General features: G+C 32.7%; 1 protein-coding gene across 1 annotated transcript in view; it reads right to left on the bottom strand.

Annotated features, from left to right (window-relative positions):
• Positions 1 to 578: 578 nt before the first annotated feature.
• The window catches only part of BRIP1 (BRCA1 interacting helicase 1), a 132754-nt gene continuing 119425 nt past the window's right edge, over positions 579 to 13907 (bottom strand). The window contains 5 exon segments of the mRNA XM_064494993.1: positions 579 to 1755; positions 1757 to 1863; positions 1866 to 2528; positions 4038 to 4271; positions 6541 to 6623. Of these exon segments, the coding sequence (XP_064351063.1) occupies positions 1687 to 1755; positions 1757 to 1863; positions 1866 to 2528; positions 4038 to 4271; positions 6541 to 6623 (1156 nt within the window). The 3' untranslated portion in view covers positions 579 to 1686.

Below are 13907 nucleotides of genomic sequence, written 5' to 3'. Positions count from 1 at the left end.
TGCACATATTCATGCAATTATTAATTTTATCTTTTCTATAAATGGTTTGCTGTATCTTAAGCATTTTGCAACAAAAGCAAATGAAAATTGTTTCAGAATAAAATATCAACATATATTTCTTTATATTATGGATTTTTAAAGCTGAAAGGGATTTGCATGATTTTATAGCCCTAAGTTCCACATTTAACAGATGAAACTAATTCCCCAAAAGGAATGGTGATTGCCAACATGACTTAGCAAATTAGTGGCAGAGCCAAGAATAGAGCCCAGTCTCTTGTCTTCTACCTAATATTCTTTTTACTACTGCACTATCCTTTATTTGTGGATTAAGAACTATACCAAAGAGAAGAAATGGTTTCACCCATTCAAAACAATTTAAAAAGTACCTTCTAGTCCATTGTTTGTAATTTTTTTACTGATCACCTAAGAAAAACATGTAATACTATGTGGGATCAAATATATCCCAATCTATAAACACTTCAACAGGTAAAAATTTAAATTTATTTGAACTATGCTTAGAGTTGTAATATCCAATGCTATAGAAACAATTAAGCTGTATTCAACCTAAACACCATCAAAATGAAAGTAAACATATGCATTTATAATAATTCATTGTTCCAAATGAATATAAAAAAAATCTGATTGTGGGAATTTTGGCTTGAAAAAGATAAACCAAATTTACAACTTGAACAGCTCATAAAATTTCAATTCAGTTCACTCACAAGAAGTCTAAATGTCCATTGAATAACAGATGTTTCTTGGAAAAGATCAGTGAACGTATTTTTGGAATGATTTCAGAGAAGAGCTTCTTCTATAATCATTTTTGATCAGAAATATAGTTTCATTCACAAAAACACAAACAGAGTCAAATTTTACAGAAAGGCTTACTAAGCTGTAATGGAACATTTTTCAGCTACAGTTATATGTTTGCGTTTACTTATTAAATTTAAATTAGAAGTTTTCTGTTAGTTGCATAATTAAAACCTTTATGAGAGAACAAGTCACTTTTTTCCACGATGATGACAAAGCTAAATAATTAGAATTGAAAACTTGGAGTCCTTCATTTGGCATTTTATAACTTTATATAAATTTGTTTAAAACACGTCTGATTTTGTTTTAATGAACAAAAATGTAAAACCATTTCAATTAAAAATGTATGTAATTTTCTTCCTTAATTCTTAATTATTTATAAGTAGGAAGTTTAATACAGGAGTAAACTTTTCAAGAAAACTGTGATTTCTAAAAAAAAATCTCAGACCAATCTGAGGTGAAATCTACAGTGAAACATGATTGAGATGTGACTGGATTAGACCGTTATTAATTTTTATGCATCAGTATGAAAACAAATAGATGAAGAGTATTACAAAATACAAATGTTTATGTGAAATTTAAAGTGCTTTAGGAAACTACATATCTTTCGGATTGATTAATTTAATACTGCATTTAGCTAAGGAACACATGTTGGAGGAAAATAATTTTTATGATTCACTTTATCGAAACGAGAATAGTAAAGCTTACATTTCTGAACATAAAATAGACCTTTAAAAATTCTAATGACAATGGATTAAAGTGAAAAATATATCTCAAATTTAAAAAAATACCACTTATCCAATGTATAAATTATCATTTACAACAGTGTAATATAAACATGACAACATATTTTTATAGCTTGATAGTTAAGTATTATTACCTAACACCAGGGAACACACCTTTATTTTTGGAGGGAGACTGTTTAAAGTTCTTTATATTGGTTTCAAGAGCTTTTTCCCAGTTTCAGTTCATTTACATGAGTTGATTTTACATTACTACCAATGTCATCAACTTTACTTTCTTTAATTTGCATGAGTCTATTCAACTTTTTGTGCAATCCTCAGCTCTCATTTCTCTGACTGAATCCACTCCTTTTATAGTTCTAGTTTCAAAAAGATCTTCAGCTAAAATGCAATTTGAATTATTAGCCAATCTATCGTCTCTATCAGTTCCAACCAGTTCACTTTTTTCTTCACTTGTATCTACAGGATCATAAAGTTCAGGTGTAAAATAGATAGATTCATCCTCTGCTTCTGTTTCAACAGCTGTATTTGAAGTGGAACGTTCAGCTTCTTCACATACTAGAGACAACTGAATGTCCCGATCCAGGGCTTCTTCATAGCAAAGCAGCTGTTTGGAATGATTTTTAAGAGAAGCATCAATCTTTATTGATGGAGCAATGCTTTCTGACTGAGGGCATGGTGCAAATGATGTGTTTACTGTCAGAGGTGAGGATTCACATTTATCAGTGAGTGGCAAAACAGCTTTACACCCCTTTTCTGTTTTGAAAGTGGAAGTACTAGAGACACAATCCTCTGATGGCCTGAACTTAGGTGTTTCAGTCAGAATTTTACCAGTAAGATGTTGTTTCAAAGAATTAAAGCCAGACCAGCTAACTCTGTTTGTTTGTTTGTTGAAGGTTGGGCTTGTGGATCTTGAAATCACAATTTTTTCGGCTCTCATTGCCTGGGCAGATTCTTCCAATAATACTGGATCATCTATGAATATAAAAATTTAAGATTGTTATCTTTCTGTACCTAACATAATAATTGTTGTGTAGTAAAGTGATTTGTTAGAAATACTGACATAACTGTATAGAATACATAATTTAGAGCCCATACCAGTAGTAGCAGGACTTCCATCTTAGAATGCAAAGCACAACATGTTAACTCTAAAAGGAATTTTAGGTCTCCAGTGATTCCTAGCCCAAGTTGTCATGCTGTCTGGTAAACTACTAAATTCCATACTAGGGACCTCAGAAATGAACAAGAAAAGGAAGGATGAAAAGGAAGAGGAAGACAGCTCAATAAAGGAGGGAATGGGCTGTAAAAATCTGTCTTAAACATTCACTAACCAGTGATTGAGAAAAACTGACAATCACAAAGACTAAGTTATTTGCCTAAAGTTATAAAACTGGTTGGTAATCAGACTTGGACTAGAACCTAGGTTTCGTGGTTACCTGTATAATGGGATTCACTATGACATTTATTTAGGATAGAAGCATGTACTATAAAATAAATATTTAAAAAGTGATATATTAAACTCCTAGTATATATTAACTAAAACAATTAAAATAATATCTAATAATACAGACCACAGTTTGGCAAACTTTTTCTATAACAGGCCAGACAATAAATATTTTAGGCTTTGAGGGTTGTTTTGTATCTGTTGCAACTACTCAATTATGCTGTTCTAATCAATACATACAACTACTCAACTCTCCGGTTGTGTACAATACGTAAATGTTTGGGTGTGACTCTGTTCCATTAACCTGTACTTACAAAAACAGACAGCAGGCCAAATTTGGTCCCTAGGCCACAGTTTGCCAATCCATGATACATTATATTCTAATATATTTAAAATTATATTCTAGTTTTCTAAATTATATTCTATAATTTCCTAAATTCTAATCCATTATATTCTGATATATTTTAAAATATTATTTTTTCTCATTTAGAATAAATGACTCTTCCCTAAAGAAATTCATGTAAGACAAGTATCTATAAATTAGGCCAGTTTTTATTATAGCCTTTAGAAAAACATGACTATTTGCAGAGTACTTTACAATGCTCTGGTATTTATCATCTTATTAGATCTTTACAATCCAAAACTGGAGGGATAGGCAGGCAGATATCCCTTCTTCTATTAAGACTCAAAAGTTAAGCGACTTGTTCATGGGGCCACACAGCTAGTTAGGGGCAAAGCTTGTTAGTGGAAAACCAGAAATCAGGCAAAGGTCTCCTGACAAAAGTTTGTTCCCATTCCAATACATACTGCTTCATTATTGTATGATAACACCTTGTATTACAAACCAGCATATTTAAGGACATTAATCTACAGCGTAACAAATACCATTTCACTAAATACAACAAAAGGCTTCTCTACCAAACATAAATGGGCAGAAGTTTTCGTACTTTTCTCCTTTCTGGAGATGATGCCACATGGTAGAGATGGACTTTATCTATCCTTTTAGGACATGGGAGTTATTAGACACAATTCTGCTTTACCTTCCCTAGGATATTCTGGTGAGAGATGGCTTGCTGTTTCTAAAAAATAACTTGAGGTACTGTCCTTCAAGCAAGCCACTGGAACTGTAGACTCATTGTCCTTTGTAGACTTTCTGTCTTCTCTGGACACATCAGTGACCTTTTGGTGCTTCTTGGAAAATTCAGCCAAGGACTCCAGTGCACTCTCAAAGGTTGAATGGTGCTGAATCTGTTGCCGCACCCACTTAGAAAGTCCTAAGGAAAAAAATAAACCCAGTGAAGAAATTTTGGTTATTCAGTGAAAATACTATGTATTAAGAAAAGAACTTAGATAACTTTTCTAGTCAAGTAATCGACTTTGAATGTACAGTGGATAGAATGGTTCTCAACATTTTCTCTGCCTTTTTAACTCTGTATGTATAATATGCTCATGTATCAGTAGCATCTCTCTTTACATGCTCTGATTGTCAGGTGGAGGGAGGGAAGAGGCACTGGGAGTAGACTGGGGTTGGAAATGCATTATTTGTCAATTTAGAACAACTGGGGAATAAGGCAAATTTAATTTTATCATAATTCTTCACAAAAATCACCTATCTTTAATTGTAGAGAAAATAGAAGTTGTAAACAACACACTTTTTTATTCCAACTTTCTAAATTTGACTCCTTCAGCAAAAATAAATTCAAGATTACAGTCTCATTAGGGTTTTTTTGTTCCCCTTCTCCCCCAATTCCAGATATATCAAACCAATCTGGGGTAAAAGGAATACACTGTTTTATGGGCAAAATCATGTCCTATCTAAATATTTATTATATAATTTATTTCTTAATATTAAAAATATAAATAATCAAGTTGTAAGGGACAAAATTTAACCCCCTGACATATGAAAACTGCATAAAAATGAACCATATTAAGAGAATAAGCTGTTTCAGAGTATGAATCACTTCAGAATGAAATTCAAAATCAGTTATTTGGACTTAAAAAAATAAATATTCTCTGCTGATGTTACTAAAACTATCAGCATTTTCTGGAGTAGTTTAAAAAGTCACTATGGTGTTTTAAGTTGAGAGAAAAATAAGACAGGGCTTCAAGCAACTTGAATATTACACTTTCATTTCAAATACATTCCTTTAGTTTTTTTTAATGGAGTTGTTCTATTAATCTATACGTATCAAATTGAGTTTAAACAAAAGTGAGTCATCGAAAGGAATTTGTATCTTGTTGTGCTGTTATTGCCTAGATAAGATTTCACATTTTGAGTCTCAGAAAAAATAAAAACCTTACAGAAACAACAAAAAATATTTAATTTTAAAAAATTGCTCAAGAAACCTGAACTATACGGTAAAAATTTCAGCTCTAGATTTTAAAGTAAGAAAAAAATTTAAAACAAGCATTTTTTTTGAAAAAGTTCTTTATTTTTATTTGCTTGGGGAAAATAATTATAGCAAATAAAAATATGAAATTTTCCCAAATTGAAAAATGTTGGTATTACAGTTACCACTTTTATTTAGACATTTTTGTGATCAAAGAAAGCATTTTCAGCATGTCAGAGTTTGCTTTTGAAAACTTGAAAGAATCTGAGCTCCACCTGCTGACTAAACAAGAGCACTTAACATTTGCTTTTGGTTTTATCTTGGCCTAAGCACTGTGGCTTGCTTTACGTGGAGAGGAAAAGAAAAGACTAGTAAAGCAGCATTTCCTGCTTCAATCCAGGAGGGTATGTTTTAATATTGAACTACACACAGTAATTAGACTCTGAAATATACAAAGTAGAATACATACCCATAGACAGCCAATCTGAAACAAATTTAAAACTTAGAATCTTTTCATGATAGTATGGCATGAACTTTTTAGCTCTAAGGATAACAAGATACAAGTATTTCCAATAGGTCTTTAATAATGGATTCCTGGTATTGATTCTAAAGGGACTGTCGTACTGCTGGATGAAAACTACAGGCACATAGAATTTGTTCATTTGAGTGGGAAAACATGACCATCTACTTGATCTTGCACCATGTAGTAGTGCTTTTTTTTTTTAGAAAATACTAGTTCTGACTAATATAAATTCTTTAACAACCAAAGCATTTCTAAACAAACAAACAAACACAGCAATAAAACTCAAATAATCCAGAATGAAAGAATAAAAAGAATTCTAGGTATCCAGAGGACTGCTTGTGTGCTTAAATGTAAAATTTTACTATTTGTTGGAAAATTCATTTCTATGGAACAGCTTTTTCCCTGACAATGCTAAATAAACTATTGCTGTGTTACTGAATCAAATCCCACATTCTGCGAAATTGAAGGAACTCAACTGATTACTATGTTGGTAACTAACCAGATTCTCCTCTATAAAGATTTTTTGTAAACACATAGCATTAAAAGGCTAATTTCCAATGTGAATTTTGCCATGTTTGATCTAGTAATTCAAATTCTCTATCCAATTTTGTCTTTGTCTTTAAAAGCAGAAGTCATTAAATACCAAAGATTATTATTCATTCTTAATCTAGGCCCAGCTGAGAATCTTACCAGATATGTATCGACTTGGGTTACTCCTGAAGCGATCATCCACTAGAATAAGAGCCCCCCAGTCATTTTTGTGTCTAATACACCTATAAACGATAGGGAGAAAACCAAATAAATATAATACTGAAAATAAAGCCAAATTTCCAGTGGGGCAGTAAGAAGACTGAGAAAATCAATGATTCGTCCTTCAATCAAAGTCATTATTATGAATAAGGTTATTAGAAACGACTCAACAAAATGTACCAAAGTAGCTGTGTAAAAAAATCCCCTCCTTTGGCCAACTGCTAGTAACTTATATCCAAAGATGTTATATGCATTCTATTTTGAAAGTCAAGAAAATTATAGAAAGTATTGTCTAAAGCCTTCCTTCAGAGATTATTTTTTTATACCTTAAGTATTATATTACCTGTATATTTTATGATGACCTTTATTCCAGCTTAATGAGTTTGTGTCATAAATGAATGTTTAATTTTGTAAAAAATGTTTTGGTGCCAATTGATTCAGCCATGAAATTGTTCTTTTTAGGTTGTTCCTATGATAGATTCCACTGGCAAAATTTCAAATATTGAGCTTGCCTGCCTTTCATTCTTAAAATAACCACACATGGTCATGGTTCATTATCCTTTTTATAGATTGTTGGGTTCAATGTGCTAATTGTTTTACTTTAAAATTATTACATGCTATCTTAACAATAATAAGTCTTCCAATTCATCGTCATGGAATTCTTCCATTTATTTAGAAGTTTCCTTCAATAATATTTTGAAGCTTTCAGTGAGTGTCCTTTCACTTAAAGCTGTTCCTCAGCATTTTGTTCTTTTTGATGCTGCTGTAAATGGAATTTACTTGATTTCATTTTTGGATTGTTCACTCCTAGTGCATAAAAATGCAATTGATATTTGTATAGTGAATATGTATCCTATAACCTTGCTGAAATTGTTTTAGCTCTAATAATTTTTTATGGATTCCTTAGGATTTCTATGTAGCATATTATGTCATTTGCAAATTTAAAGACAATTTTACTTCTTTTTCAATCTGGGTATCTTTTATTTCTTTTTCTTGCCTAATTGCCCTGTCTGAATCCTCTAATACAATATTAAATACAAGTGGTGAGGGTGAACATTCTTATTTTATTCTCAAACTTAGGAGAAAATGATCTTTACTTAGTCATTTTCATGGATCTCACTCAATTTGCTAATATTTTGTTAAGAACATTTTCACCCATATTCATGACAGTTTGTAGTTTTCTTTCTTTTTAAAATATTCTCTCCATCTAGTTTTGGTAGGATAGTGTAGGCCTTAGAAAATGAATTGGGGAGGGTTCCGTTATCTTTTTTTTTAGAAAAGAGAATTGGTGTTATTTCTTCTTTAAATGTTTGGTAATATTTGCTAGTGAACCCATCTGGGTGGAGATTTTTTTCAGAGAATTTTTAACTAAAAATTAAATTTATTCAATATATAGAAGACTATTCTGTTACCAATTTCATCTTGAGCAAGTTTGGTACTTCGTGGGTATTCAGGAAGTAGTCCATTTCACTTAAGTTGCTGAACATATGTGCATAGAATTTTCCCATACTATCCTTTGAATGTCTGCAGGATATGTAGTAATATCACCTCTTTTATTTCAGATATTGGTAATTTGTGGTGTCTTTTTCTTTGTCAATTTATCTATATGTTTTTAGATTTTATTGATCTTTTAAAAATATTTTATTTTTTACCTTCATTGATTTCATTGATTTATATTATTACCTTTATTATTTCCTTTTTTTCTGTTTGCTTTACATTTATTTTGTTCTTCTTTTTCTAGTTTTTTTTGTTTTGTTTTTGGTGGAGGTACTAGGGATAGAACCAGGACCTCATGCATGCTAAGCATGCACTCTGCCACTGAGCCATACCCTCAACCCCTTCTAGCTTCTTAATGTAGGAGCTTAGATAACTGATTGAGATCTTTCTTGCTTTTGAAAGTAAACATTTAATGATATAAATTTGCCACTGAGCACTGCTATAGCTGCAGCCCAAAAATTTTAATATGTTGATTTTCATTTCTGACTAGTTTAAAATATTTCTAATTTTCCTAAGACTTCCTGTTTTACCCATGGATATTTTTTAGAAGTATGTTCTTAATTTCCAGGTATTTGGACATTTTTGGTTTTTTTTAAATTGATTTCTAGTTTGTTTTTGTCTAGTACAGTCAGAGAACAACTGATTATGATTTCAAATCTTTAAAAAAAAATTTTTTTTTATCACCCAGGATAAAGTCTATATTGGTAAATGTCCCTTGTGTAATTCTGCTATTGTTGGCTGCAGTGCTCTAAAATGTCAATTCAATCTAAATGGTTAATAACATTGTTCAAGCCTTCTATCTCTTTATTGGCTTTCTGTCTACTACTTCTAACTATTACTGAGGGAGGAATTTTGAAGTCTCCAACTATACTTGGGGAATTGTCTATATCTCTATTCAGATGTCAGTTTGGGGGTCATGTATTTTGAAGCTCTGTTTTTAGGTGCAGAGACATGTAGAATTATTATGTCTTTTTGATAAATTGATCCTTTCATCATTATGTAATTTTCCTTTTTAACACCCCTGTAATCTTTGCTCTGAATTCTACTTTGTCTTTATATTAATATAGTTACTCCAACCAGTTCACTGGTATTTTGAACTGTGGTCTTCTTCCCCAGTCTGTCTACTACTATTTTACTTTTCATATACTCAAATAGCGGTTCCAAGCATTCTGTCTAGGTTTTAAAGGCAGTACAGGATGTACTTACTCCATCTTATCTAGAGTTGAAACCTCCAGACTGTTTTTTAAACGTTAATTCTAGCTTTGTAAATTTTAATTTTTTTAATCAAACACACAGCATAGTTTAAAAGTCAATTAGTATTATAATAGTTTTAATAAAAAACAGAATTCTCTTTTACCTAGCCATCTACACATCTCCAGTTCCCAATCCTCAGGAACAATTACTTTAAAATATCTTAGATAGTTTTGATGGTCATTTACCTCCATATTTCTAAATAACATCTGTACTACTACTACTTTTTTATTTTTAAGCCTTAGCAATTATGTACCGACTCTTCTTGTAAAAGATGTTCATCTCATATCACTGATAACTTCACTACCTCTCCATTTTCTTTGTCGAGTTATATCACAATTTTTATGTAAGTCAATATGCACTGGATTACCATTTACAGATGAATCACACGGTGTACTATGATTACATTTCCTTTCTTATACAAGATGTTTTTGTCTGCCCTGGAGTTAATAACGGTCTCCTTTTTTGCTTATTTTTCTATGTTTTCTACCATTAGTTAATTCATAAATTTTGTCACAGATGTTAAAAATTTTTCTCAGTATAGGCAAACCTTCCATCCTTGGAAACCAATCTAGACTAACTACTATGGGGCTGCTGTACAGATGTCATCCCAGAGCTTGCTTTCCTGATTCTTCTGGGAATTCTCTTTTGCATTGTTCTGAATTGGAACTTCAGTTTCCTGCATCCTCGGTATTCCTCTTTCCGAATGTTCTCTTCACTGATGGAGAATTTCTTCCAATAGAATTCTGAGAAAGTGTGTATTTGAAGCAAATGTTTTAGGTCCTTTAGTACTGAATTGGGTCCCTTCATAATGAAGGCTTTATTCTATCTTATTTATTGATCATTTGGGCTGCTTAGAACTTAGATTGCAAGTCAAAAGTTTCCCTCAAAAATTTGAAGATAATTTTCATCTGTCTTCTAGCTGCCAGTGCTGCTTTTAAGAAGTCTGTTTCAATGCTGATTCCACATTTTTGTATGAGACTTGTCTTTTTCCCTCTTGAAGGGTTTAGGACCTTTTCTTATCTCAGGTAATTTGAAACTGCACAGTGAGATGCTTTGTAGCTTTCTGCCCTTTACTGGTGCTTGAGTGGGCCCTTTCAATCAGGAAATTATATCCTTTAATTCTGAGCATTTTTCTTGAATTATTTCTTTGATATGTTCTTTTCTTTTACTTCTCTTGTCTCTTCATATGAGTCTCCATTATCTTCTGATGAATCTCCTATTTATCAGAAGTTGGTTCCTGCATACAGACTCATTTTCTGGTTCTCCTTTCCCATTTTCTCTCTCTTTGACTTTTGGATGTGAGAAATTTCAATTTTATCTTCTAAGCCCAATTCTGCATTTAAAATTTGTTGCTACCATGTTAATGTTTAGGAGTTTTTTCTTATTTTCTGTTCTGTTTTATGGAGGTAATATCTTACTTCCCTATGGATATTACCAATATAATTTTTTTTAATTTCTTCTATCCAAGGGTTGGCAAACTAGAACCCACAGGGAAAACCTGGTCCATATCATGTTTTTGTGCAGCCTACAATCTAGGAATGGTATTTACATTTTAAAGGTTAAAGAAAAAGAAAGAAGAATATGGATGCATGTGGCCTAAAAACATAAAATACATACTGTGCAGACCATTACAGAAAAAGTTTGCCAACCCTTGTTCTATTGCACTGTTCCTGTTTTCTACAAGTTTCTCCACCCTATTTTTGTTCTGTTGGGCTTTTATTTGCTATTATTTTGAGTTCTCTTTTTCATGTCACAGACTTTCTCTGAATATCTGGTGAAGACTCTGCACTTATTTAAGAGTAGGGCACTAAAACGCTGATTGGCATCTCTGCATACACTGGTGGGGCTTATAGGCTGGAAGGCTTTGCAGTAAGGTAATCTGGTAGGAACAGGATGACTATGTTACTATCTGTAGCCCCTTATTCATGGGGCGGTCAGTTTTCTTAAAGAGGAACACTGTACGTTCCTGTCTTGAAGATAAAAGATTGATTGTCTGCCTACTCAGAGCTGAGAAGAAAAAGAGGATGGAGTTCTTACATCTAGTAGGAAGACTTTTCTTACCCCCATCTTTACTAATACATCCTTAGCTGTACCTGTAGTTAAAGAATATATAGGCTCTATAGTTCTTTCTATATAGAGAGTACACCTAGGTTGGGGAGGGGGCTGTCTCGTTACTTCTTATACTAACTTGCAACCAATCCTCTTTAGTTTAACTCTACTTTGACACTTGAGAGTGCCCCTAAGCCCTAAGCTTTTCCATGCTTGAATCTGGAGGATCATGCTAGCTTTCACGACTACAGATTGAAATTTCAGCTTTCTCTTGCCTGCTAAGTCATTCAATCATTCATCTCTTTTCCAGTGTTCAAAATTTATTGACAACTCATCTGTCATTGTCTCCTCTCCCACTCTTTTTAACTTTGTAGGTTTGACATTTTTATTCCTTTACTCTCATGGGATTTTGAGAGGGGGTGAAAATTAGCATAAATGTTTGATTTCTCCACAGACTTTAAAAATCTAAATTTTATATGACATACTTTTTTGATATTTTAAAGTAATCCACAGGTTCCAAGGCATCAGACCATAAAATTAGGCAGGATAGGAAGATGGATATTGCCCATATTATAGAGCAGTGTTGAAAATCAATGCAAAGTCAGGGTGCTACTCTATTTTGGTCCCACTTTGGTTTATGTTTAAAATATCCTTTGGCAGAGAGGCATTTAAGTTAACAAAACAGTTCATAGAAAAAGGCTTCACCTTTTCTTTTTTCCATTGTTTTCACACTGCCTTGCTCAAATGAATTATGCCCACTTGAGACAGATTATACTTTAGTAAGGCAGACCCGTTTGGAAACTTATAGTGCAGTTGTAACCTGGTCACAAAACCATCTGGTACATTCCTGAAGGCTGTTATTACATTTCATAGACTTATATTATTTCAAATACTCTAACAGTCCCATGTGGGCTTAAAAAAAAGATAACATTTTTTTAAACTCAATTTGTTTCCGCTTACTTTAGACCTTCCAGACATACCCCTTATAAGAAGAGTGCCTTAGTATAATGAGCACCTATTATGTCGATCAATACACATTATGAGCTTTACCAAATGATGTAAAACATTCATTTGATTTTTAAGTGGCTGTTTCTTTGTAATAAGCTGCTACTTGTTGATACTGCTTCCCTGAAAATCAGTATGACAGCTGGACTATCCATTTTTAAATTAACAAAATGTTGAAATGATACTATTATATATCAATATTATAAATATAGGCTTTTTCTGAAATCCTAGAAAAGTATGTTTTGAAGCTTTAGAAGCTCTCTGGCCATTATGGTATAATTGGAAAAAGCACTGAACTTGGCAATTTTCACTAATTCAACAAGAATTTATTGTGCAACAATGCCCCAAGATGAGACACATCAAAAATGTGTAACTCATGTTTAGGGAAGGAGACAGACATATAAACAGGCTATTCCAATACAATAAGATATATACTATAATAGAGATAGGTATAAAATGCCATGGGTTCCCTAAGGAGTAAATAACTCTAGTTGGAGAAATGAAGTCTTCATAAAGGACATGACCTCTTCAACTAGGTTTTGACTGGTAAACTTGCCAGATGAATTGCATGGTAACTTGTATGCCAAGGCAGAGAGTAATGAAAGGATATGGTATATTTAATGCTCAACGGTGAGATGTTTATATTTAATAGTGAGAACTTCAGTGGATAGAAGGAGGGCATAAGGATGAAAAAGCAGGCCTCAAGATTTTAAATGTAGGTGAGGTCAAGGTGTGAAGGCCCATTTAGTAGCTATGTGACGTCAGACAAGCAATTTTATCACTCACAACCTGTTTTGTATATGTAGAAAACGCTTATAAATGACAAAGTAGGATACAAATGTACTTCTGCTTCAAATAGTTTCTTGAAATTCAAGGCAATGCTTATATTAAGAGGAAAAATAATCAACTGAGGTAAAAACATCTGTTTTCCTTAAATTAAGAGTGACTAAAAGTCAAGAATTTTAAATAAATATTCAGGCTCCCCTAGAAACTATTTGCTGGATATTAAAATTCAAATAAAACAAAACGAAATAGGTCAATCCACAGGGAGAGAAAGAGTAAGTAGACGAAACGTCTCAAGAACAATTTCCAGTGCAATTTGATGCCAGGTACCAGTGGGATTTCTAAGCAGAGAAGGGCAGCAGCTTAACTATATCAATTTCAACACAGAACTGAATCATTTAGTTTGAAGAGAAACAACTGTAGAATACCATTCTGAAATAAGGCAGAGGAGAGTAAGTGATGTGTTCTGGGATTTAAATCCAGCTGTTGCAGTCCTATGTCATCAGCATACGTAAATCTGAACTGAAATGCAACCTGGTCTGCCTATGTGTAAATGAGTTAATGTAAGTAAACAAGAAACTTGAGAAAAATCTAAATTCTGGATTGGTTAGGGCAGATAACGATTAGCTGTGTGCCTTCTGGCTGAACTAAAAATGTATCAAATGGCTGGGTTTTCATGATGTTACTTTAACTCATGGTTTTCTATTTGAACTTTCTGA

Source organism: Camelus dromedarius, chromosome 16 (assembly GCF_036321535.1).
Source record: "Camelus dromedarius isolate mCamDro1 chromosome 16, mCamDro1.pat, whole genome shotgun sequence".
In the NCBI taxonomy this organism is placed as follows: Eukaryota; Metazoa; Chordata; class Mammalia; order Artiodactyla; family Camelidae; genus Camelus; species Camelus dromedarius.
Note: the sequence above shows the minus strand (reverse complement) of the source record. Positions and strands in the feature narration are given on the sequence as shown.